Below are 27,357 nucleotides of genomic sequence, written 5' to 3' on the forward strand. Positions count from 1 at the left end.
GAAACACTGTGAGAGGAAAAGAAGAAGGACAAAAACAACTTCAGTTTCTGTTCAAAATGAATGGGGGCAGCTTGTGTTGTGATGGGAGTCTATTTGGAAAAAAGTAGATATTGGATAAAGTGTAATATAAAAAACTTTATTTGTTAATCTGATTTTTTTTTCATTTATAATTAAGACGCTTTAAGAAGTAGGGGGTTTTAATAAGTTTTGTCATCAGGACAGGATTCTATGAAGCTGTCATATGATATGCTAACAGGGTAAAGTAGCCAAGACACAAATAAAAACAGTCTGTCAATTGTTACACCTTACACTTTCATTTTGACATCTCAAAAAGCTTTATATTGCTTATGTAATGTGAATTGTGCATTAAGAAAACAGTACTGGGTACTTATGTGGCACTTCTGATCCTTTGTGCAATGGAGGACCCCATTCTTTCTGATTCTTCATAGATTAGTGTCTTTTATCTAGATGGCAGATGATGGAACCTGATCCACCAGTCAGCGTACATACAACTTTCACTGACATGTGTGACTGCGAAGATGATGGGGCCTTATGAGGTTACGATGTTCTCAGAGAGTTAATTTCAGTACCCAACAAAAATTTAAATTACAGACAGTTTGAAGTTGGATGTGTTTTTAATATTTTTTATCTTTTGCATTTTAGTACACATTGAAAATATTAAACTGAAAGAGAATTTTGTGAAATATTTTCGTTTGCTTCTTCCGTTCTTTTAAGTTCAGTACACTTTTTCCTTATTTTTTTATTAGGCAGCAGATTGACAGTTTGATTATTAATAGAAATTCCAGATTGTTTGTGGGGGCATTAGGACAGCTGGTGTCTCTCCATTTTTTTATTTTTTTTTTGCAAGAAATTGGGTGATGGGTTCACCTTTTGCTTTCTCCTCCCAGTATTTTAAGGAATGTTGACAGAATGAACGTTAAGCGCCTCTGCTCTGCCACATCTCAGTTGAGAGTCCTGCTGCCATACTAAGACTTCTGTCTGAAACTACTTGATTAAACTTTTCTATAATACCACATTTAAGATGTCATGTTTCACAAACTGTATGACCCCATTTGTCCAACCAGATTTGTATTCTTTACATGCCACAGTTTAGAATCTATACTTTCTGAAAGTAGGGATGTTTTTGTTACTGTAATCCTAAAACATGTAGATATTTAAAAACAAACAACCTCTTTTCACTCACAAACAGGACTGCAAGCAGTAAAAACAGATACCAGTGTGCAGACCCCCGCCAGCTTTGTCAGGAGGATTCTGATGTTGTATGGAGTGAACTAGCTTTTTTCAAACGGGAACACAAAAAGCTATTGATTGAAAAGTGAGTTTGTTTCTTAAATGGTATTTACATAAAGAAACATGCTGCTATTTTTTTCTAAAGGTTGTGCCTTGCAAGCCACATAAAAGGAATTTCTTGCAAAATTCCTAGATAAAACCATCTTCTATCAAAAGCAGAAACGAAAACATCGTCTCTTTTTTTTCCTCTTAAATCAGTGACAAGTTACAAGTTTGCTAGCACTAACAGAAACTGTATTCCATGATCTAGGGATTGTGTTAATTAATGTGGCTCTCATCTGTTGGAGGTGTCGCTCTTCATTAGCCTGTGTTTTACACACTGCCGTGCTTCATTTTTGGAATGAGGTGGTGAGGGGATAACCTAGCCAACCATCCTTGTTTGATCTCTGTGATACATACGCAATGCAGAATGCCTCAGCTCTCTTGGTTCCCTGCCCTGTCCTGCTAATCCCAGCTGAGCTCATTATGGTGTAGCCTTGCTGCTACTCCTGGAGCCAGAGCTGTCCAAGCTAATTACTGGTAGCAGCAGAGCTGCCTGTTAAGGGTCTGGTGTGGATCTGCTAACATGGTCCTTGGTAGTGACCTGCAGAAAGCACGAGGGAGTTGCTCTCTTTCTTGCTGTGCACAGCCTGTCCTTTGGGTTTAGTGCTGATCCCTTCACACAGCTCTTTTAGCTGCAGTAAGTGTAAAACTTGGTGAAGGAAACTCTTACTTTAGAAAACATACAGTTTGCTGCTTTGATCTCATAATTCATAGGCTATTATACTCAGCCAGGCAAAGTAAGAAAACGTCCTTTTATACTAGACAAAAGGAAGTTAGTATGGTATAATTAGCTCTTTGCTGCTATTTAACACTTTCTGTAAGTCAAGTTGATTTTTCTTTTTTTTTTTTTTTTTTTTTTTTTTAAGAATCAGACATTGTAGAAACTTCTATTCAGACTTCGGTTTTGTCAGCATTAAAGAAAATGTGTTTTCCCAATGGGTCACAATGCAAACCAATTTTGTGGAGATACCATGAAGGCTGCTATCACAGAATTTCAACAGCAGCAAAATGTTTTGTAGTATGTAAGTCCTTGTGTTGCCCATGAGCTATTTCAGCATATTACATACAATATTGTCAGTGGCTCTGTTGCATGGAGAGTGCTTTCATCCTGTAGTTGTAATTGTGTACCTATTCTTGTCACTTCATTGTCACATCTTTGCTGTTTTTGAACAACAAATTTTCATATGCACTACTTTGTTTATTTGGATTTTTATGTAAGAAAGAGCACTTTCTTGCCATATGTGTAATTGCTGTTGTAATTCTCCCATCACTGATCAACAGAAGCACCACAGGCAGCAATAACTCAGAAGCAATAACATAAACCTCTCCTTTTCACATAAAGCTATGAAACAGTGATTGTGTGTGTATTGTGCATACAGTACCTTGCACCCTGAAGTCAGTACAGTTGAACTGTATTTCTAGAGCTCCTGTGTAGTCACATGTGTGGGGAACACACTTATGCCTGGTACATTGCAGATCACAGTGGCTTTGATAAGGTTGTGGTGACACGGTGCAAGGAAATAGCTGAGCTCTTTGAAATTTAGGAATTTTAAATCAAATTGAGTTATTCTAGTTTTGCATAGTACTTTGTAAGAAGCCAGTGTACCATTGTGATCATTAAGGTGAAGTCTTTATGTGGGGCTAGGTACTTTTTCCTTTTTATTGGCAATGTGGTTAATAGTTTAGTTCAAGTAAGGAAGGAAGACATAATTCCTTTTGGTTGTTTTTTTTTGTTTGTTTGTTTGTTTTTTTTTGGTATGTCTTAAACATCCATCTCTAACAACATTTGTCTTTAATTTGTCGAAGGAAGTTAGCATTTAAGGATCTGAACTTGCTTGCTTAAGAAAGTCAATACTGAAGGTACTGTACTTTGTAGATTTCTACATAGGGCTTCTTCACATTACATATATTCTTTCTCAAGCTCTCTGGTTAAAGGCTGCGTTCTACAGAGTTGCACCAGTAACTTAAATGAGTGATTTTAGAAGCAATGTAAGCAAACCAAGTTAGCCCATAGTTTTTGTGGATATTTTTAGTTAGATAGACTCTATGTGTTGTTAACTTAAGTTGATTTAGAACCCAGCTAAGCATTAGTTAAGACAAGTTTGTGGGGATCTTCTTTTGAGTGTTTTAACTTTAAATTGATGTAATTTATGGCCGTGAATAGGTCAGAGGATGAATTCAGAAAAACAGCAAATCAGTTACTTGTTTCTTTGTTTTACCTGTAAAGATTTCCTTTATTACTCTGCGACTTCCAGAGGTAGAACAACAGAGTAAAATGTCTTTAATTTGTATGCATTACTCTGAAAATAGATTTGTAGTAAAACCCATGCAAAGTCATTCATGTGTTCCAGGCTCTGAACCAAGCATACTGTAATTAATCAGTTTGTAAGTTATGAAATGTGTTTATTAGTTAAGAAAAATTGAAACTGCTTGGGAAGTCACTTATTCTGGTAGATAGTGCCTAAATTCTGTATCTTGTTGAAGTTGGTGAATGGACTTTGTGTGAATTGCTACATTCCGTCAGGTCCTTCCTTTTATTAATTTTTCTTCTCATCACAAGCAGGGATTGCTTTGACTGTCCTGTAAGCTGTTACACATTATGTACTTTTCAAGTTGGACGCTAACACAGATAAACAAATATGGATTTTAGGACTTAAATTTAAGCACCTCTTTTTAAAAATATTTGAAATTTTGATTTCCATGAAGTTCTGAATGCCTAACGTCAGAGGTAGGTACTGGAGAATGTTGAGGCTGAATGTATGGCATTACTTCCATATTTTACTTTCTGATTAGTAAAGAATAGTATGTGTGTGTTGTATTAGGAACGTAATGTTTTTCAGAGCCATGGCCTGCATCCTCTCCATTATCAATGATCTATAAATTTAAGCTACTTGTGCATATAAAAGAAAGTATCTGTATATTCTTATAGTTCCGTATGAGATTAGTAAAATACAATAATCAATAAACTGTGATTTTGCAGTATGTGTTCTGTGCTTCATGCATGCATTGCTCTTGAATTTCCCAACATTCTTCTAGAAGGAAGAGAATATTTTTGCTATAAATATGGTTTATATTATTACTAAGACCATTACAGAATAATTATTCTCTGATTATTTACAATAACAGTTTTTGTTCTCCCCATTATTTACTCTTTTACCCACAATATCAAATTATATTGCACTATGTATATTATGTGGATTGAAAGGTGCATATTTAAGTTGTAGAATCTCCTTTTTTTTTCATTGTTGGACTAAAAAAGCAAAATGACTGCAATTCAAGTTCACATTGAGAAATGAACCCATAGCTAAGAAAACAATCTAGTTTTTAAGCCCTCATAACTCACTGTACTAAGAAATTCTCTATAAACTGCAAGCTAAACTCATGCCAAAGTTGAAGAATTGCAAAGAGGAACAAAAAGAGTTAGTTGAAATAAATTCACTAAGTATTTTTCTAAGCGTTTGTTAACACTAATGGCCAAGTGAAAGCCGCTTCATGGATCTGCTAGGATTTCCTGTTTTTGATTTTCACATGTGGGTCATTTTCCCTGTGAGGTATATAATTCTTGTGTTATGCTGTAGTTATTTCCTGTTAAGTAACACATTATTGCAGGCTACAAAAGCAGTTATATTGATATTGATGTTTGTGTTCTGTGTTAAGGAAAACATGCTTTGATCACTTTTTCACCTCAATAAGCAAACAGAAAAGCAGTAATATTTAAATATCAGTTAAAACTTTGCAAAGGAGAAGGTTGGCACAATCTATGTTGTTTGTATTTAGTTGAAATTCAGGGTAAACTAATACATTGCATGTCCATAATGTCACAATTAAACAACAACTGAATTGTAAACTAGCAAGTTTAAATGACTTTGGAGTTTCCTTCATTTTCATATTAAATTACTTGTTTGCCAGGGTATAGGAATACCCTTTCCCTTTACCCTTTGGTATACAGATTTGAAAAGATATTTTTTACTATTTATAAACTGTTGTGGAAGCTTTACAAATTTACCTTTTCTGTTCTGGATTGCTTGTATGAAATGGTGACATAATTCTTATCCTCACAAGTAACTGGAAATTGGTTGCCCTTATGGTATGATCATACACAATTTCTGGTAAGGAGGAAATGCTTATAAAGCTAAAGAGAGAGTTACATCATTTGAACAACATTTAGTACTCATTCTTTCATCTGAGCTGTGCATGTCAGCCATATAGGAAATGTCCTCTGGACTTTTGAAGCAATTGGGATCACTGCAAGCTAGTTAGCATTCTTAATCTGCTATAATGGCCATTTAATAAAGGTTTCTTTATAACTTCACACATTTTTCTTTTTTTTTTTTTTTTTTTTGAAAACAAGACATTATGATTTCTGTTTTCTTTTTCTTCCTGGAGTCAAAGCAGCTTGCCTATAATCTGTGCGCTGATATCTAACCACTGGGTTAACTAGTAATCTAACTTTGACCATCTACAGCACATGATGCATCTTGCCTTCTCTAGTTTCTAAAGGAGCTAGAAAGCTCCTTTTCTAGCTAGAAAGCTAGAGGAAAGCTGGATTTACTCTTTTGGAACAACAACAGTAAGAAACAAAAAGCTACACTTTATTAATTCTTATGTTTCTTGAATATGTCTCTTTTTCCTAGCAAACTGGCTGAAAAAAGTTCAGTTTTAATATCCTGGGCAGTATCTTTAGCTGAGCAGTAAATGCCTGGTCTTCAGAGAATTTTAGTTTTAAAATTTCCGTTGTTGTGTACAACATCCAAATGCTGGAATATTTTTTTCTTTGTTTGACTGGATAGCTAGGTTGTGTACCAAAATTAATTGGAGGACAAAATTCTTTCATGGTATGTCAATATTAGAAAGTGTTATCTACAGAGTATAGCCCCTCTTACATATGTATTAGCTCTGTATAGTAATCTTTTTTTTCCCTGAGTTTTAAAAGTGCTAGAACATAGAAGGCTAGTTACTTCAAAATAATTAAATTTAGTGACTCTTGCAATTAGATTCAACAGGGATCTTGTTTACTTTTTACTGCAGTTACTGGTACTAGACTACAAAGTCATATATAGCTAAAATAATTATGTATTTCTGCACGTTTTCAGTGGATAAAAATATTGCTAGCTCTAAAGTTTGACTTCAGTTTACTGAAAACAATAAGAACCTAAATTCTGTAGCTGATGTTCTAAGAACTGGCAAAGGTGCATGCTCACTCACTTGACTGAATATTGCCCAATGGAAATATATGTGGAGGCTGGTGAGGGTAACAGACCCTCAGTGGTCTGACTTGGGACCAGTGCTGTTTAATATTGTTATTAATGACTTAGACAGTGGGATCGAGTACACCCTCAGCAAGTTTGCAGATGACACCAAGCTGAGTGGTGTGGTTGATACCAAAGAAGGAAGAGATGCCATCCAAAGGGACCTGGACAGGCCAGAGAAGTGGGCCCATGTGAACTACATGAGGTTCAACAAGTCCAAGTGCAAGGTGCTGCCCCTGGGTCGGGGCAATCCCAGACACAAGCACAGACTGGGAGAAGAGCTCACTGAGAGCAGCCCTGCAGAGAAGGGCCTGGGGGTTCTGGTGGACAAAAACCTCGACATGAGCCAGCAGTGTTTGCTTGCAGCCCAAAAGTCCTAGGCTGAATCCGCAGAGGAGTAGTCAGCGGGTGTAGGGAGGGGTTGTGCCCCTCTGCTCTGCCCTTGTGAAGCCCCACCTGGAGTGCTGCATCTAGGTCTGGGCCCCCAGCACAAGAAGGATGTGGGGCTGTTAGACAGGCTCCAGAGGAGGGCCACAAAGATGCTCAGAGGGCTGATCTCCAGGAAGACGTGACCTCTCTGTGGCTTTTCAATACCTAAAGGGGACTTACAAAAAAAAGATGAGGGTGACTTTTTCACAGGCAGATAGTGATAGGACAAGGGGCAATGGTATTAAACTAAAAGAAGGAGATTTAGATTAGATATAAGGAGGAAGTTCTTCACTCAGAGGGTGCTGAGGCCCTGGCACAGGCTTCCCAGAGAAGCTGTGGATGCCCCATCCCTGGAAGTGTTCAAAACCAGGCTGGATGGGGCTTTGGGCAGCCTGGTCTGGTGGGAGGTGTCCCTGCCCGTGGCAGGGGGTTTGAAACTTGGTGGGCTTTAAGGTCCCTTCCAACCCAAACCATTCTGTGATTCAATAAAATGATGTTGAGAATTTGAAACAGTGCAGTTGTTGGCTAAAACCCCTTAAAATAGTTTAAAGTGTGATCAACCAGAAGTATTAGTTTTACTAGAGGGTAGTGATTTCTTAAAAGAAGTTCTGTAGGACCAAACTCAGAATTATAAGTGTACATTAACTCATTTAGGGGTATTTGCATAATAAACTCACATGGCCCCTTTTGTGAAGAGAATTATTTGTTTTTCTAGGAAGCCTCCACTTATGTTTTCACAAGGCACTTCATCAGCTATCTGAAGCAAATATATTGTTTTCTTGTGAGAATAATCTGTCAGGGCGGAGCAGGCTAATTTTCTTTTACTAGTGTCCATCAGATCTTACAGTTTCTTGTGACCTGCTTAAGAGACAAGTCTGGGGGTTTACTGTGATTTTTGGAAGTCAGATGTTCTTCTTTTGTTCTTCCATATTCAACGGTGCTTTTTCTGGTCTGTAGGCATTCAAAATCCCAGTAGTATAATCAAGTCTCCAAGTCTCGCCTGTAGTACTTCAGTTTGTTCTAACACATTAAGAGACTTGTACTGAAAACATGCAATCAAGCTGTTAAATCTATTTTCATAGTACATATACAGGGAAAGGCAGAATTCAAGTTTAATTAACAATAAATTTTGTGCATTGTCTGAGATGAAAAAAAAAAAGTGGATGTTGTAGAAAGGCAAGGACCCTTTATATTGTTTGCACTGCTGTTCAATCACAGTGATTTCTGTAGATTTATCAGTGTTATAGGAATATGAAGTATTGTACATTTAGTAAGCACATGGCTTGACCTAACCCAAAGTTAAAACAAATCAATAAGACATTGCCGAAATGCTTCATCAACACCGAGAGGCACAGGGCACCAACCACCCGGCTAGGAAGCCTGTGCCAATGCCTGACCACCCTCACTGCACAGAAATGTTTCCTAATGCCTAGCTTGGCCCTCCCCTGGTGCAGCTCTGTGCTATGCCCGTGCACCCTGCCGTGGGTGACGAGGAGCAGAGACTGGCACCTCCCTGCTGCTTCCACTCCCCAGGGAGCTGCAGGGAGCCGTGGGGTTGCCTCTGTGCCTCCTCTTCTCCAGGCCGGACAAGCCCGAGTGTGCGCAGCCTCTCCTCAGGGGGCATGCCCTCCAGGCCTCCTGCCGGCCCTGCTGCCCTCCCCTGGGTGCCTTCAAGTGCCTGAACACCCATTTTCTATTCTGGAGCCTAGAACTGTAAACAATATTCAAGGCAAGACCACACCAATGCTAAATAAAGCAGCAGAATCACCTCTTTTTCTGTGGTGGCTCTGTTGTGTTTAATGCACCCCAATGTATTTTGACCACCTGGGTGCCATGGCACGCAGCCGGCTCGTGTTGAACCTGCTGTCTACCAGCACCCTCGGATCCCTTTCTGTAGGGCTGCTCTCCAGCCACTTGTCTCTCTGTCTGCACCTGAGTCTATGGTGCAGCACCTGACATTTACCCTGGTTGAATTTAATACCATTGATGGTTGCCCAATATATAAAAACAGGAAGTATATATAAAAATAAAGTACTTAATGTATCTTGTTAAACTGTACTGAACTTTCATAGTGAGAAGGTTGTGAATCCTATAGTGATTATGCTATATTGTTTGTGAGGGAGGCTGTTGTGATAGCGTTGTTCTGAAAGAACAAATAAGTACAAATTAAAATTATGAGCATGATTTACTTTTTTAAACCATCTTCTCGTCAGCTGAATTTCATGCTACAGTGAAACAAAGAAAAGATTAGAGGGAAGGTAAAAAAAAAAAAATGTAAGCTGGATTTTCGACTGTTCTTTTATAGGCTAAGGATGTGCTGTACGTTGGAACTAGTCACCAGTCACTAGTGCGTCCTTGGTTTCCAAGTGACTATTAATTTGAAACATATCTCAAAGCTCATTCTTGACAACAATGGTACTGTTCAATTTTTGGTATGTGAACAGACATTGGATTGGTGTGGAGAAGTTGCTTTTATTCTTTCTCACTCCTGAATGTGGGTTGTAAATCAGACAGACTTTACTTAGCACCAACAGATATCGCTTCCTGCAATTTTCATCCATCCTATGAGTGACTGAATTGGGAAACAAGAATGATAAAGACATATTTTGCAGAGTGAATGTATGACCTAAGATAGATAGTTCACTGACTCTGTATAGTCAAATATTCCATTTCCTTGGCTAATTAAAAATGCAAGTTTCTTTATAGTGTTGTATAAACTGTAAGTTTACAATTTTCTTGCTGTAAAGAAATTCTAGTAAATCATTCTGGATAGCTTGAATGTTCACAAAATGTAAGTAATGCTAGTACTTTTTGCTTTACTCTTCTTTTGGCAGCATTATCCCCAGACATATGTAATGGTTTTTGCTCTCTCACACAGTCTAGATCAAACACCTGCTCCAAGGTTTACTCTCACCTCCCAAGGCTGTCAGTTGACACATAAATATACAGCCCCATGAAAAAGGCGTATTTTACCCTTACTGCAGGCAAATGTTCTTGAATCGTAATGCTGTAGGAACAAAGTAAAAAATTTCTGTCAGACTAGGATTTCAGATGTTGGATAAAGTTTGTGCCTAGTTTGGTTCTCATTACTCTTAAACAATTTTTCTGGAGTGAAAAATTAAAATTATCATTTGCATTATGACATGTCAGACTCCCCATTCTGGTTTACCAGAGCCTCTTCCTGTTTTTTTTTTTTTTTTTTTTTTTGTCTTTTTTTCTTTTTTTTTTTATAGACTCTTTACAAAGAGTCTAGTATGCATAGTGTGCATGTGCATTCTACTCAGATTTTACAGAATAGGATTTTTACCCTTTTCAAGATTCATGGACAGAAAGTATCGTTCAGTTTTGCTTACCTAGAAGTCCTTTCCACATTGATCTGCTGTCTTTCTTCTTAAGCTCCTTTTTTTTATTATTATTATTTTTTTTACTGGGGGAAAGAAAGCAGTTTCTTCCATTGTCCCGTTATACTGGCAAGAATTTTTAACCTATTTGACTTAAGCTTTCTGTAAGAAAAAAAAAAATGCTCTTGCACTACTTTGACTCAGTGTCTTTAAAACTTACTTATTTTCATTACAATAATAAGCAACACTAACGTCCCTTTTCAAGGACCCTGATAAAAAAATGTGCAAAACTTTTTTAACAGTTTTTTTTTTTTTTTCTGTTTGATTTTCTTCTTAATTTGGCTTTCCAGTCTTTAACAAACTTAAATGACTCTGGAGGAAAACATTTGAAAAGGCAGCCAGCTACCTTTTGGACTTAGAGGAAGGCTTTCCCAACTGCAGCAGCTCCTGGACTAGTCCCCTGATATCTGTCCACAACAGCAACAGTATGTATTAGGAGATTGTGGTTAGTTCTGCTTATTTCTCCAAAGAGTCATCCTGCTGCAGTCTTACAACCTGTAATCCTTGGGAAGGAGTCAGTTTCCTCAGTGGGTTATACCTTCTTACGTATTCAGCTCTATTAGAAAATAGATTCTGTGCTTGGTTTTATTTTCCAGATAAAATTCCCTGGGACAAATGGGAGAAAAGTTTTATTGTTTGTTTGGATGTTTATTTTAGACTACCATGAGCCTGCTCTCTTAATTCCTTTTATCTGTATGCAGAGAAGTGTAGGAGTCTCCTGTTGGCCTTACCTGTGAATGCCAAAAGCTGCTGATGAGCAATGGCTGACTTATGGGATGTGTATTACTCTTGAGGCAGTGGTTTGCTAGAGGACTAACTACAATCCTTTGGCAATGGGTTAACCTAGGGTCAGTAACTCTCGAAGGAAGGAGCCATTTAAACTGATAACTGCAAGCAGAAAGTTTATGCTATAGTTCAGTCTATCTTTCTAAATTACCATTTCTTTAATGCATTGAGACACAAATGCACATGTGTACGTGTACCTTAGATTTGGAGCTGTGTGAGGGCTCCTGATGGTATCTTTAGAACTGCTGACAATTAAAAATGATGAGTACTAGGAAATTTTGTTCTAGCAAGAAGGTATATTTTGCAGAAGCCCTGCTTATATGCAGATGGTATGAGCATTTCGCCTATTCAAGTAACTTGATAAGTAAGCAAATGTTATAGAGAATTTCTTGCTGATGCATAGCTATAATCTAAAAGAAATCAGAAGTAATTCCTTTGGCAAAACTGATTCTGTAGTACATTTTTTATTATGCTACCTCTTTCTAAATTCCAAGTGGGTAAATATTTGAGTATTATGAAAATAATACTTTTGGTTACTCCTCCTTTATTATATTGTGATAAAATAGAATTCAGAACATTGGATAATATGGGAAGAGCCAATACTATAATTATGAGTCAAAGTCAGTACGTTTAAAAATGTATGGAATACCAGCATAAACAATCAAATGGATAGATTTGATCTCCTTCAATTTCTTACCCGTCCTTTTTTTAATATTGCCAAATGTGGCTGTGGCACAATCATAGTTCAAAAATATAAATGAAGAGTTGGTACATAAAACAGGATGCCATTCCCTGCTCCTCTTAGGTGCCTTTTTATATATGTGATGCAATGAAGAAGAATGACTTTTATCATGTTATCAGTAGTAAGCAAAACATGTTGAGGTTGTTCTCAGGATATTATTAATACATCAATATTGGCTTACAGAGTTAAAACAAAGACATGATTCTTCTCCTCATCTGCCATGTTAGAAGATACTGGCAGCCTTCTAGGAAGTGCCAGTCAGATTCCTGCAGAGTTCAGGTGCTGATTCCTACTAGGTCAAGGACTTGTTGACTTCTCAGCTAGGAAGGTGTTGAAAGTTGTTCCCTGACCATATAACTTAGAACAGCAAAGCCCTTCCACAGTATTCTTCTGGATAAACTGGAAACCCATTGGCTTGGACAGGTACACTTTTTATTAGGTTAAAAACTGGCTGGACAGCCAAGCCCAGAGAATGGTGGTGAATGGAGTGAAATCCAGCAGGTGACCAGGCACCAGTGGTGATCCCCAGGGGTCGGTGTTGGGGCCCATCCTCTTTAATATCTTTATTGATGATTTGTACAAGGGAATTGAGTGCACTCTCAGCAAGTTTGCAGACGATGGGATGAGTTTCAACATGGCTAAGTGCCAGGCCCTGCACTTTGGCCACAACAACCCCATGAAGAGCTACAGGCCTGGAACAGAGTGGCTGGAAAGCTGTGCAGACGAAAAAGATCTGGGGGTGCTAATTGATGCTCGCCTGAACATGAGCCAGCCGTGTGCCCAGGTGGCTAACAAGGCCAATGGTATCCTGGCTTGTATCAGGAATAGTGTAGCCAGCAGGACCAGGGAGGTGATCATTCTCCTATTCTGGTGAGGCCGCACCTCAAGTACTGTGTTCAGCTTCGGGCTCCTCTCTACAAGAAGGACACTGAGGCCTTGGAACATGTCCAGACAAGGGCTACAAATCTGGTGAAGGACCTGGAATTTACTTTTAAAAAGGCAAGAAATGGAAGAAAATATTTTTTCCCTTACAGCATTTATAACTGTTGTATGCTATATTTCTGTATTTGCTTGCTTAAGCAAAAACATACTTATTATGAAAAAGAGAGCTAGGAAACACCCCATTTTTCAAGTAAATATTGTCCTTAGGAGACTTGTGAAGCTGAAAGCATCCTCTGTGTTCTGTGTTACTGCTTTATAAAGCAGACAGTTGACTGTTTCTGTATTTTTGTAGATCTGTTCTTCTCACAGAGTTCCTAAGTGATGAATTTCCCTACTGAGAGAAGAGATGCTCAAATACTTGTTCTACCCATTATTATAATCTGAAACAGGAAAGATAATGAATCATAAAGTGAAAAGATAATTTTTCTGTTTTCTTAAAACTACTTAAGAGGAAAAAAAATGTTTGATATCATCCAAAAATTTTAAAGTATGCTACTCTTTTTTTTTTTTTAAAGTCAGCCTTGTAGTTGTATGTAATTGTAAAATATGAAATTTGTTGATCAATCCTAAAATAAATAAATAAATAAATAAATGCCAAAAGCACAGTTATATGGAGATTTATACGAGACATCTAAAATATACATCATCTTCAAAATTGCCTACCTTAACTCTCAGTACTTCTACTAGCAAAGATGGAGGAGGCATGTACTAATGTTGAAAGAATTCTTTTCAGTATCCGTGCCTCGAGACTATAATCAGCTAGAAACACTTTACAGAGAAACTACCTTTCCACTGTAGAAATATCTTCAAAGATTCTGTCTCTCAGCTTCAGTTTATGCCTTGGATCTTTTCAGATGACATAAACACGATGCCCTTTGCTCAGCACTTGGTAAATCAAACACAAGTTTTTCAATGCCCTAAAAAAATCCCTTTTCAGTTAGTATCAAAACCTTAAGCGTTTCTTCTTTCCATTTTTTGATGTGTTAATCAAAAATGACCAAGCAAAAAACTGCAGCAAATCAGTGAATATATGCTCAAGATAATTATAGCAAATACTATCTTAATCTTCTAAGAGTTTTGAAAGCTGTTATTCACAGTATCTGAACTTTGATGCTGCTGTTCTGACTCTAGTTCTAGTAGGTTAGTATTCTTCATTACCACACACAGAGCTTATTTTTGATCCTTTGAGATGAAGGATTGCAGAGGCAATCCCTCTTTCACCCTCAGTAAGTGAGGGAGGCATCTCATGTCACTAGAATCCATGCAGCTGGATCACAGTTCTCTTCAAGTACCTAATCTGGTACAGGATGAAGCCCAGATGAAGATCCGTTTTGTCTTGACAGATACAGTTTTAAGAAAATGTACCAAAGGTTTTCAAACGATAACTGTAAATTCCACTAGACACGAGCTAACAGTATCTTCTTAAAGTGAGGTGATTGTGTAAATGAAAGGGTCAAAAGTACTTCTCTCCCCTCCCCCCCGTTCCTTTTTTTCAAGTTGAATCATTTCTTTGAGTGTTGCATTATACTTGACTTCAGTTACCTTGAATTCCTCAAAGTCCCATCTTGTTCCTCAGAAAGTTTCTCACTTGACCCTTCTTTGATGCTTCCTCCAACTGATCATATTCACTTGTTCCTGGGGAAAGTTGCAATCATACTACCTCTACAAAGAAGACCAGATTACATCCTTTCCTCTTTTTTTCTTGAGCTGCTCTCTTTTAACAAAATATGCAGGCTATAGTATTCTTGTTTTGAATTGTAGACGACTGAACTAGGTTGGACAGATGCTTTTTTTATATATACAAATACTAGCTAGAGTAGTGTGTCAAGAAATATTCACATGTGTAAGAGCACATTTTACTGCTGAGTTGGGAACAACAAAAAAAAAGGAAGGGCTAACTGCTTCTGTATGTGGTTCATGTTGCAGGTATTGCACTGCTTTTTATCTTGAAATGTAAAAAGATTTATGAATAATAAAAAATAAATAGTTGAATGTAGACAGTTGTGTTATAAAGAGACAGCAATTAGTATTTTCCTGTGTCATCTTCTGAATTTGTAAAATTAATGTGGTATTCACCAAAACCATACAGATTATACATTAATTTTTTGTTAGCACTGTATTTGTCTTAAAGTTTTGGAGCAGATAAGGCTAGAAGGTGTCATGCTGTAGTACATTTATTTTTTAGAAAGAAAAGATTGAGTAAGAATCAGTATAGAATATGTTCTTAGATTACTTAAATTCTTAGCTCAATGCTAACTTTGCTGGCCTTGAGTAGCATTATCTCTGCATTGAAGAATTACGAAGTTTATGAAAGAAAGATTTTAGTACTTCAGAGATTAAATAAACCAAGCAAACAGTTCACTAGCTAATAAGGATAGGATAGGAAAGTAATTAGATCAGAAATTGAAGGTGTATCTGCATAAGCTTCCTTCGATTTAAGAAATATTTAGCTCAGGATGCAGGTAGCAGTCCCACTAGTGGATGTAATTATTTCAGTTTGTTACACAGTGATGTGTACATGTATCATTATCTACATGGAAGACATCTTCTGTATGTGCTGTTGCATGGAGGAATATGTTCTCTTAGATGGGGAGGCCACAAAGAGATGAGTCCTGCTGTCTATGTACATCCTTTTGTACCAAGAAAGTGTCTGTATCAAATGGACTCTTTTAAGGATAGATGGAAGCTGGTGCTGTTAGTGGGAGGTCACAAAAGATAAGGAAGGCTTTCTAAAGATATTGTATGTACTACTTGTTGACTGGCTTATTAAGCAACAGAATGAAGAAATGATATGCAAGGACGTCTATGCTACTGCTAGAAGCCAAAAAATCAGCTGGACTTTTTGGCATCAGGTGACAATCCTGACACATTAGGTATCTTGGAGACCTGGAAGAAGGAATGTAATCTGTGGGATACAGTGTTGCCCAGGAATGTTGTAGTCTCTCTTTGCAGCAACAACAGAGTAGGATTACATGGTTAGAGACTGGTACAGTATAAAAAGGATTTTTTAAGTGTAGCATTGTACAACTGTTACAGAAAAATGGCAGCAGTATGTATTTTTTTGAATGAAAGTCCTATATTCTAATAGTAAGTAAGTCATAGTAAGATTGAAGATGACACAAAGGCATGCTGTTGACTCATACTCAACTAGTTGCTCAGACCTAGAGGTCTTTGAGGCTGTACTGTTGCACTGGGTTGTTCTGGCAGGAGTTTGCCTTTGGTGAGCTTCATGAGGTTCCCTTCAGCCCATTTTTTCTGCCTGTTGAGGTCTTCCTGAACAGCAGCTGTCCAGCCCTCAGTTGCTCCTCTAAGCTGTAGATCATCTGTGAACTTGCTGGGAGGTACCGTAACCCATCATTTAGGTTTTTCGTAAAGACGTTAAAAAGTTCTAGCTCTGGTATGGATCCCTGTGAGTGATACTTTTGATCATAACCCTTTGAGCTTGGCAGTCCAGAAAATTTTCCAGCAATCTCACCTATTTTGCAATTCTACATTTCAGTTGTTTAACAGTAAGGAGGTGTGAGGTGGGAGGCTCTCTCAGAGGCCTGGACAAATTCAATGAATGCAGGGTACCTGCTTTCCTTTTATTCTCAAAGCTAGTCATCTCTTTCTAGATGGCAGTCAAGTTAGTCAAGCAAGATTTTTCTTTGGTAAATCCATACTGTCTGTTTTGAATCATCTTCCTGACAATCATGTGGCTAGAAACATTGAAACATTTTCCAGGATGATTTGATTTGTAACTTTCCTAGGAGCAGAGGTGAGGCCTGTAGCTCCCCATATCCGGTCCTTAGTGAAGGTGGGTTCAAGTGATGTTTGCCTCTTACATATATATATGTATATATGTATATATATTTAAATTATATTTAAATACTAGCAGAAGAAAGCAGACCAAGTCAAGTGAGCTGCCAGTATTCACTTTCCAGAAAGAGAACCACACAAAAATGAAGCAAATAGACATGTCTTCCCCCCCATACCAAGATAGAAAGCCTGTAGACAATTGGAGACTGCTAAGAAAGGTACTAAATTGGAAACCCAGCTAAAATATGTATTGCAATTTTTTTTTTAAGAGTTAATAAAAACAATCAACCAAACTAAAAACAAAGCGGCTCAACTGGGTAGCTTATGTGGACCACATAGAAAAGAAAAAAAAAAAAAAACACGACACAACATTTAAAGCTTAAGCTTGTTTTGGTGCAAACAGGAAAACCAATAAAAAATGTCAGTTTAAAGGCAAGAAGAAAGATGAGAAAGCTAAAAGAATTCTTCAAGAGTGTTTTTTAAGGATGCTTAAACTACGTCAGTGTAATTCTGCTTAAATGATGTGAAAAATAAGCCAATTAGGAAACTTTTAGGTTTGCTTAATGGTAACAGTGTAAAAGGATACACTAGGATTACAAGGCCATAAAAGAGCATGTCAGTGAATCTTTTTGTCAGCCTTCTCTAATGAAGATGCTAGGAAAATGTCAACAGCCCCTCTGTTCTTTCTAGTAGATAGACCAGAAGTGTTAGATTTGTTTGAAATAACCATACAGCAATAATGAGGCCAAGTAGATAAGCCAGTTGTTAATGTCTTGATGGTAATATCTTCACACCCAGTGAGTATGAGGAAGTTCAAGTATGAAATTACTGAACTGGAACCTCATTGTAAACAGCCACTGTGCCAGTGGACTGGCATGTTGCCACTGTTAAATCCCATCTAGAAAAAGAGCTCCAGAGGGAGCTCCAGACCAGTAAGCCTGACTGCTTCCATACTTGGGAACATGGCAGTCTGTCCTTAAAATGAGAGGGAAGGAGAGGGAGAGAGATCAATGAACACAGATCAACTCAATTTTGTTGGGAAGGACCTAGTGTGACTTCTGTAAAGGGAAACTCTGTTTTCTTAACCTACTGGAATTGCAGAAAGGTGACAGTAACCACGTAGATAAAATCTAACCTGTATTTTCTAAAAGCCTTTGACAAGGCTACACATGAAAGGCTATAAAGAAATCACATTTCTGTGGGATTGGAGGAGATACTGTTAGCAACAGAGAGCCAGTTAAAGCAGAGAAAAAAAAAAAGGAAGTGCTTAGGTGCCATTTTCAGTATGGAAAAATGGGGATCAGACTATAGAAATAGTTAGGCTTCTGCACTCTCCTGAAGTAACATCTGCTTTTGCCTCTGCTGGAGACAGAGCACTGGTGGTGGATGGATCCAGCCCTGGTCAAATGACTCAGTTGGGCATTTCACAGAATCACAGAATCACAAAAATGTAGAGGTTGAAAGGGGCCTCAAGAGATCATTAGGTGCAATCCCCCTGCCAAGGTTCCCTAGAGCAGGTTGCCCAAGTAGGCAAAAAACAAAAGGAGAAGGAGACACCACAACCTCCCTGGGCAGCCTGTCCCAGTGCTCTGTCACCCTCACTGTGAAGAAGTTCTTTTGAATGTTGGTGCGGAACTTTCTGTGATCCATTTTGTGGCCATTGCCCCTTGTCCTGTCCCCACAAACCACTGAAAAGAGAGGTTGGCCAAATCCCTTTGTCTCCCACACTTTGGGCTGAGGTCAACTGTATGAAGTTCAACAAGGCCAAGTGCCGGGTCCTGCACCTGGGGTGCAATAACCCCAAGCAGAGCTACAGGCTGGGAGATGAGTGGTTGGAAAGCTGCCTGGCGGAGAAGGACCTGGGAGTATTGGTTGATAGTCGGCTGAATATGAGCCAGCAGTGTGCTCAGGTGGCCAAGAAGGCCAACGGCATCCTGGCTTGTATCAGAAACAGTGTGACCAGCAGGGCTAGGGAGGTGATCGTCCCCCTGTACTCGGCTCTGGTGAGGCCGCACCTCGAGTACTGTGTTCAGTTTTAGGCCCCTCGCTACAAGAAGGACATCGAGGTGCTTGAGCGGGTGCAGAGAAGGGCGACGAAGCTGGTGAGGGGCCTGGAGAACAAGTCCTACGAGGAGCAGCTGAGGGAGCTGGGTTTGTTCAGCCTGGAGAAAAGGAGGCTCAGGGGCAACCTTATTGCTCTCTACAGGTACCTTAAAGGAGGCTGTACGAGGTGGGGGTTGGTCTGTTCTCCCACGTGCCTGGTGACAGGATGAGGGGAAACGGGCTTAAGTTGTGCCAGGGGAGTTTTAGGTTAGATGTTAGGAAGAACTTCTTTACCTAAAGGGTTGTTAGGCATTGGAACAGGCTGCCCAGGGAAGTGGTGGAGTCACCATCCCTGGAGGTCTTTAAAAGACGTTTAGATGTTGAATTTAGTGATATGGTTTAGTGGAGGATGAGTTAGTGTTAGGTCAGAGGTTGGACTTGATGATCTTGAGGTCTCTTCCAACCTAGATGATTCTGTGATAGAGAAGATGCTCCAGGCCCTGTATCATCTTAGTGGCCCTCTACTGGACTCTTTCTAGGAGATCCCTGTCTTTTTTTGTACTGGGGAGCCCAGAACTGGACACAGTACTCCAGGTGAGGCCTGACCAGGGCAGAGTAGAGGAGGATCACCTTCCTTGACCTGCTGGCCACACTCCTTCTAATGCACGCCAGGATCGCATTGGCCTTCTTGGCCACAAGGGCACAGTGCTGGCTCATAGTCAACCTGTCATCCACCAGGACCCCCATGTCCTTCTCTCCAGCAGGTTGTCCCCCAGCCTGTACTGATACTTCGGGTTGTTCCTTCCCAGGTGCAGGACTCTACACTTGCTCTTATTAAAGCTCACTCGGTTTCTTCCTGCCCATCTCTCCATCCAGTCCAGGTCTCGCTAAATGGCAGCACAGCCTTCTGGCATGTCAGCCACTCCTCCCAGCTTTGTGTCATCGGCGTACCTGCTGATGGCACACTATTCCCTCATCAAGGTCGTCGATGAAGATGTTGAACAAGACTGGACCCAGCACTGACCCCTGGGGAGCACCGCTAGTCACAGGCCTCCAGCCGGACTCTGCGCCGCCGATCACCACCCTCTGAGCTCGGCCAGTCAGCCAGTTCTCAACTCACCTTACTGTCCACTCCTCTATCCCACACTTTCTCAGCTTTGCTATCAGGATGTCATGAGAGACAGTATCGAAAGCCTTGCTAAAGTCAAGGCAGATGACATCCACTGCTCTCCCCTCATCTACCCAGCTGGTGATGCCATCATAGAAGGCAACAAGGTTGGTCGAGCACGACTTCTCCTTGGTGAATCCATGCTGACTACTCCTCATAATCTTCTTCTCTTCCAATTGCTTGGAGATGGCATCCAGAACAAGTTCCAACACCTTTCCAGGAACAGAGGTGAGACTGACTGGTCTGTAGTTTCCCAGATCCTCTTTCTTGCCCTTCTTGAAGACTGGAGTGACAATGGCTATCCTCCAGTCTTCCGGCACCTCTCTTGTCCCATCAGGACCCATGGATGGCCCATGGGCCCATTTCTAACATTCATGCAAGCCATTCAATGACTTATATGGACTGGATCCTGTATTATACCATGCAATTTCTTCTCTAGGCTAGTCTGAAATATTTCCAGCTGAGATATACCGTAACTTTTGTGGAAGTCTGTTTCACAGACAAATGAATTTAATTAGAAGTGCTTCAAATATTCACAGAATAAACCTATGCCTTTACTTATTTCAGATTATTTCTTTGCTTCCAGCTCTCTTATCACTCTAAAAATTTTTGTATATGTTTACTATTTTTAAAAATCTTTTACAAGTATTGTTTGTTCTTCTGGGCTGCAAGCATGCACTGATGGCTCATGTCGAGCTTTTTGTCCACCAGAACCCCCAGGTCCTTCTCTGCAGGGCTGCTCTCAGTGAGTTCTTCTCCCAGTCTGTGCTCATGTCTGGGATTGCCCCGACCCAGGGGCAGCACCTTGCACTTGGACTTGTTGAACCTCATGTAGTTCACATGGGCCCACTTCTCTGGCCTGTTCAGGTCCCTTTGGATGGCATCTCTTCCTTCTTTGGTATCAACCACACCACTTAGCTTGGTGTCATCTGTAAACTTGCTGAGAGTGCACTCCCAGCAAGTGAGTGCACTCCCAGCAAGTGAGACAGATCCCGCTGTCTATGTCATTGATGAATACATTAAACAGCACTGGTCCCAAGACAGACCCCTGAGGGACACCCGTTGTCACCAGCCTCCACCAGCCTCCTGTTCTCTGTACATAGAGAACATACAATGTTAAATATAGTCTTTAATTATATATGCAATGTGTTTACAAGTCTGTAGCTTGCCATTCAGTTCACAAGGTGAGTAGCTTGCAATGAGAAGCAGTTAGTGTAAGGGTAAAGGCCACTGTGGTCATTTATTACAATGTTAATGATGACTGAGGCATGGAGAATGAATGAAGAGCAAAGAAAGTCAACCTGTGAAGCTGAGTGATCCTCAAAATAGCTGTAGTCATGTGTCATGCAAAGCAAGTTACTTTATTTTTGTGTGTGTGTTTCTCATTTTCTTTGTATTTATGATGATTTCCAAGTGAGACTGGGGGATGTGAATTGCAGTACCTAGATTTACAGCTGAGAGAAGCGTTAAACATATAAAGTGCTTTAAAAAACAGAAGACTCATTTTTAAACCCATTCCTGAAGTTAGCAGGTATTTTGTCCTGATTTTCTTTTGTCTCATCTCAGAGGGATTTTGTAAAGAAAATTAATCTCTTATGAAGCATTTAGTTGCTGCTGTTTTGAGTACACCAAAAAAGGCTGTGAGGAGATCAGCAATCCAGCCTTCAGAGCAGACCTACAATAATGTGTACGTGTACAGGATATGAGGTTATATTTTAAGTACATTCTGCATATTAAATGACTGCTATCTGTTCTGTAGGATCCTAACCTAAAAAAGGTCACGTCTTATTGCTAAAATAGTCTACAACTATGTGTTTAAAGATTAGGTCAGAAAACACAAATATAAATGAGCCATTTGAAGTAATATGGTTAATTCTAGCATTTCCCAATTTGACTTTGAAGCTTTAGCATTGTTATCCTGGCAACTTTTATATATAAGTAATTTTATAAAACATTAAACACCACTTCAGTAATTCATGTGATTTGCAGTACAGACCTTTTCTGGACAAAGAGGAATGGTAAGATTTATCCGTATAAGGTGGACTGGTGCTTTCCCCTGAGGCTTACCATTTACTCCTCCACAAACAGGATTCCATGTTTTTAGCTCTGGTATTTCCTTACCTAAAAAGGACTAGCTGAAACTTTTTAGTGTATGTTACCACCTACATTACATCTGAATTTTATAAATTCAGGTTTATAAGTTTTAATGAGCTATTGTACCAATGGCTCTTTATGTTTGAAGTATGCTGGGTGTCATCAAATTAGAAGAGTTCCTGGGTGTTGACAACTTCTTCCCCTCAATATATTTACGTGGTTTTGGTTTAATTTTGTTTTAATAGTCTCAGTGGCAGATATATGGTTGTTTCATCATTCTTACTTTTTTTCTGTTTACTCTTTTGAAGACTAAATCTTGAAGAGGAATTAGATCAGATGAAGGTACACCAATCTATGGGTAAGTTTAGAATACAGGAGTTCAACTATGTTTGCAACAAGAAACAGGTATTTTATATGTATATGCATAGGCTAATAGAAATACTAGTCTTAAGGTTATTTTCGCTCCAAATGTGTTTTTTTTTTCCTTTTCTTGAACGTGCATTTTCTATTTGTAAATACATAGTCTTATTTAAAAGTATGCTTTCCCTCAGGTCTCCCATATGCCTATGAAATCAATAATTTTTACATATAGGCATAAACTGTTAAATATATTTTGTGTGTGTGCAGAACATATAAAATTATTTTTTTTATGTTTAAAATATCTGTGTATATATATGTATGTGTGTGTAAAATCTAAAACGTGTTTATTTGTTTATGAAGCTTTCACCAGAATCTGAAATGTGTTTTGCAGTACAACGATACAGAAATTTCATGCTCATTCAGACTTCTTTTTTAATACTAGTCTCACAAAGTATGTGGATTTGAAATGAAATTAGAATGGTGGAAATCTTATAAGAATTGTTCATGGATAACTTCTGTTATAACTTAATAAACTGTACAGTAGTTGATGGTTCGGTGAAGGTTGTTCTTTCCTAGTCAGATAGGTAGTATATTACCACAGATTCTTTGTCATTCTGATTCGGTGTATTATTTGCTGTTCTTGAATGCTTTGGGAGAAGTGTTCAACAATGCATAGTTACAGTTCAACTGGGTATGTGGTGAATTCCTTTTGCACAATTCAAAAGGAGAGAGTAAAAGTTTTGGGGAAGTACTATACTAAAGAGCCATGATTTGGAAATAAAGCCTCACCATTCTTGATCTCATTTTTCTGCAGTTTTCTGTTTCATTATTTTTTATAACGTCAGGCAATTGAATGTACAAAAATATTTTTTCCCTTTATTTTTATTTTTTTTATAAATCATATAAGATTTAGTGGAAATCTTCAGCTGCTAATGATGGAACGTCATTGTTTTCTTTTGTGTTACTTCATATGTGTTACTTTCACAGCCCCAGATAGAGCTTAAGGAACCTAGTGAAGGTTTCAAATGCCAACTTTAAAAATCGCTGTTTTGTTTTTGCCAGTTTAGTCAGTCTTTGCACAGAGAGAAGTGGAAAGGCAACCAGCAGTGAGAAAGACTTGAGGGCCTGCTGAGCAATAACCATGTGTTTCCAAAAAACAGTCAGATCCCAGAAACTGCCAGCTCTTGACATGTTTAGTGCTTTAGCAGCTAGTCTTTTTTTTTTTTTCATTATCTTTCTAGATTAAAATATATCCTTATTCATTGTTGTTTGTTGTATCATTTAGATGAACTGGATTTTTTTTTTGCTAAGTTACGAAGTCATGTCTGATGATATGCATTAAGCAACATGTTTTGCTAGTACTCAAGGCTGAGTTGATTCCATTCATTTCCAAACTTTTACCAACTGAGGTATAAAAGAATACTTACTCATCCAGTCTGTAAAAAGTAATTTCCACGTTGTTCCTTTTGCAAATGCTAGGATATTGCAGTGCTGTAGACACTTTCATCAGTTGATTGACATTTTCTGGAAGAATATGCTAAAAAGACTGAGGCTGGATGGCTGTCTTAGAGCATAAATGAGTGTTTTTGAGAAATTCTTGGTCATGAACGAAAAAGGTCCATATACCCTCTGTCCTAAAATGGGTTTTAAGTCCCTTCATCTTCCTGAATGAAAGTAAAATGTCCTAACTGTTATCTGGCATTTGCTGAGAGACCAAACTTGATATAGCCCGAATACACTTGTTTGCAGCCTGGGAATGTATGTTTTCTTTTCTAAAAGGAAACCTGACAAGAAATTGCTCAGCTTATAAACGATGATGGAATTCACCTCCACCTTAGCAGCTACCTGTTTCCATCAGACATTCTAACATCAAGGAGTAAATTCTGGAAAAAGCAACTGAGCTTCTTTGGATTAAAAATGTTAGGGACTATTGTTTTACTTGATTAGATACCAGTTGTATTTGTCAGGAGGTGATGGATACCTTTGTTGCATTTTGTACCATTTTCAAACCCTACTGGCCAAGAATGAAAGTTGGGGAAAAGGAAAGTACTCTTGTCATTCCCAGTTTCTGCCTGTTCTAACTCAGTTGTCTGAGTTGTCTATTTTGCTGATGTGAATTATTTTTCAATATTCATGAAATCCAAATATTTGCCTCACTGTTCACATAATTATACATGCATGATTGTAGAGAATGTGTTGGCATTGACTCATGCCCGTTCCTCCAAAAGCAGGAAAATAGGTCCATCTATTCCCATTCAGAAAAATAGCTATCACCTTATTAAAAGTGGGTAAGCTGTTGTCCCTTTGTCTCTTTAGGGAGGCAGTTCAAAGACTTCTTTCATTTTGAGAGTCCTTCTCAATCTGCTGTGTTCCCAGTTTATAAGTGAGAGCAGTTTCTCATCTTCTGATCTTCACAATGGTCTTTCTGTGTGGACAGGACAAGGGGCAATGGCCACAAAATGGATCATAGGAAGTTCAGCATCATCACACGATGGTGCTGAAAAGAACTTCTTCATAGTGAGGGTGATAGAGCATGGGAACAACCCAAGGAGGTTGTGGATTCTCCTTCTATGGAGATATTCAAGGCCCGTCTGGACGCCTACCTGGGCAACCTGCTTTAGGGAACCTGCTTTGGCAGCGGGGTTGGACCTGATGATCTCCTGAGGTCCCTTCCAAACCCTACAATTCTGTGATTCTGTGAAATCAGTAACACAGTGGCTTTTCTGCCTTGGTGCATTCTTGAGTCTAGAATCTCATTCCGTTGCGAGTTTACGTAGGTGTTCTATGACTGACACCACTCTGTTAAAAAAAAAAATAATAATCTGATAGCTTTTTTTTTTTTTCTCTGTAAAAGGAGTTTGTGCAAGTACCATCTTGGCAGCCATGCCAAGGTACTTGATGAACAGTTTTGGTGACTATTAATTAGAAATGAAGTGTTTTGTTGCACAGTTGTTTATTTTGTTTTGGTGGGACCTAAGTTTACCTATGTAAGGCCATCATAATTCGCTGACTGGAGATTGTGGGTTTTATGACTTGTGGGGTCTATCCCATGAGGGATAACTTGGTATTTTTTCTAGTAGGAATATGGTAGGTAGATCCTATATCTTACTGAACAGACCGACGTGATGAATCTTCCTGCTGCCTTAGACAGGCACCGAATTATAAGCAATACAGTTTCATTGCCTCCCTAACCATTTCCTGTGAACAATTACATATCAATTAGAAGGAGGGGGGGGGGGAGGGGCGGAGGAGGGAGAGGAGAGAGGAGGGAGGTGAGGAAAGGGTTGAATAGGGCATTTATTTTCTGCTTAATATAAAGGGTTATGCATCAGTGACCTTTGCCTTTTTTTTTTTAATTATTTATTTTGCTTTTGAATTCTATGTTAATACTGAATATGTGCATTTTTTTCTATTTTGAAGTAGTATTCTTTATTCTCCTGCATATAATATGTTTATTTATAGATAGAGTTGTAAATTTTATTTTAATACATCCACATAATAAACATAACACCTTGTGTGCTTTGATCAGTTTCTTTGACTATGGGAAATCTTTTTTTTTATTATTTTTTTTCCACTGGATTACAGTAAATGCTGATATAAAAGCTACAGCAGACATTCAAATGAGTGAATATTTAGAAAAAGATGAAAAGCATGTTCATATTATCTTTGTGTGTTACTTAAAGAATGTTGTAAATGTATGCAGTACCACTGTGCTGGGGGACTGTAGTCTGAAATAACATGGGAACTAACATATTAATATCAAGGTAAAGGTACATATTCCCCAGATGCATAGTTTTACCTTTTTCAGCTTTTATTATCTTTAGAATAGTGCTCCATTTATTTCATGAATACAGAAGTATTAATTGGCCATGACATGTTCCAAAGACAAAAGAAAGGTCTAATTCACTCTAACAAACTTGTTAGTCACTGTTTATATCAAGAGGATTGTGAATCTACAGAGAGTAACACTGTTTTCTTCTACACTTCCTTTGTTTATAAATCAAAAGTTTTTAAGTGACCTGCAGTGTCTGCTGGTAGTTTGAAATGATACTTCTAAAGCAGACCTTCACCATGTGGCACAGATACTTATCCCTTAAGATTAATTCTTAAAGTTAATTTGGGGGGAAGAAGAGAAACATGAATATTATGGTGCTTTTACAGTGTTGTGTTTTTTGTTGTTGTTATTGTTGTTGTTCTTGAATGTTTTTAATATTCTAATAAAAAAGGTCCTTCTGAGGTGTGTAATTGCTCTTTTCTGTAAGCAGTGAGAAATTTGTGAATGGTAAGCTCTCAGTTCAAATCTAAATAGAACATATTTTACTTCTGATTTACTACACGTACTAATAAACTTTTTCTTAACATCCTGTTCTCTAAATATAGATGTAATTTTTACGTTGTCCTTTCTTCTGTGATTTTTTATACTGAAAGTACATAGTTGTCTCTGAGAGTGATGCTTAGAGTCATGTTCATTTTCATTAGTTGTATCAATTTCTAATTGTTATGAATTCACAGCATTACAATGGAAAGGTTTGCGTGATTTATCTGGTGAAGTACATGATCTTTCACTTAACAAAAAAGGGGTTTAAAGTTTTCATCTATCCTAATTCTGTTACTGTTTGCTTTGTTCACCAATCACTCTGATCCTCCTAGCAGGGGACAAGACCTAGAGAACAAAACTGGTAGTGACTGTGTAGATAAAAAGGCAATGAATTCTGCTTTTAAGCCATAGAGGGAATAGTCTATAAAGGAATAAAAATGGGAATGAAAGTACAGCATCTTTAACCTGCAGATCTATTGTACCTTTGAAAAAGCTTGCACCCTGAAAAAAAAACATACTGTGATGCTGCAAAGATTCATAATTACGTGACAGAACACTTTGAAAAGAGGTCACTCTTTAAAAACTGACCAAAATGCTTGTCAAGAAAATAGAATGTATTATAAAAAATTGCAGAAGAATTCATTTCCTTAAAATATCTAGATATTGTTTTAGTG

At 38.4% G+C, this 27,357-nt stretch overlaps 1 protein-coding gene across 1 annotated transcript in view; it reads left to right on the forward strand.

Moving 5' to 3' along the window:
- Nucleotides 1-27,357, forward strand: part of CNTLN (centlein) — a gene marked incomplete at its 5' end in the record, with an annotated part of 202,072 nt that overhangs the window by 101,787 nt on the left and 72,928 nt on the right. Inside the window, 2 exons of the mRNA XM_084304658.1 lie at nt 1,211-1,336; nt 22,314-22,363. Coding sequence (XP_084160784.1) covers nt 1,211-1,336; nt 22,314-22,363 — 176 coding nt within the window. The remainder of the gene's footprint in view (nt 1-1,210; nt 1,337-22,313; nt 22,364-27,357) is intronic.

The sequence above is a fragment of the Netta rufina genome, assembly GCF_964035555.1.
Source record: "Netta rufina genome assembly, chromosome: Z".
Classification (NCBI taxonomy): domain Eukaryota; kingdom Metazoa; phylum Chordata; class Aves; order Anseriformes; family Anatidae; genus Netta; species Netta rufina.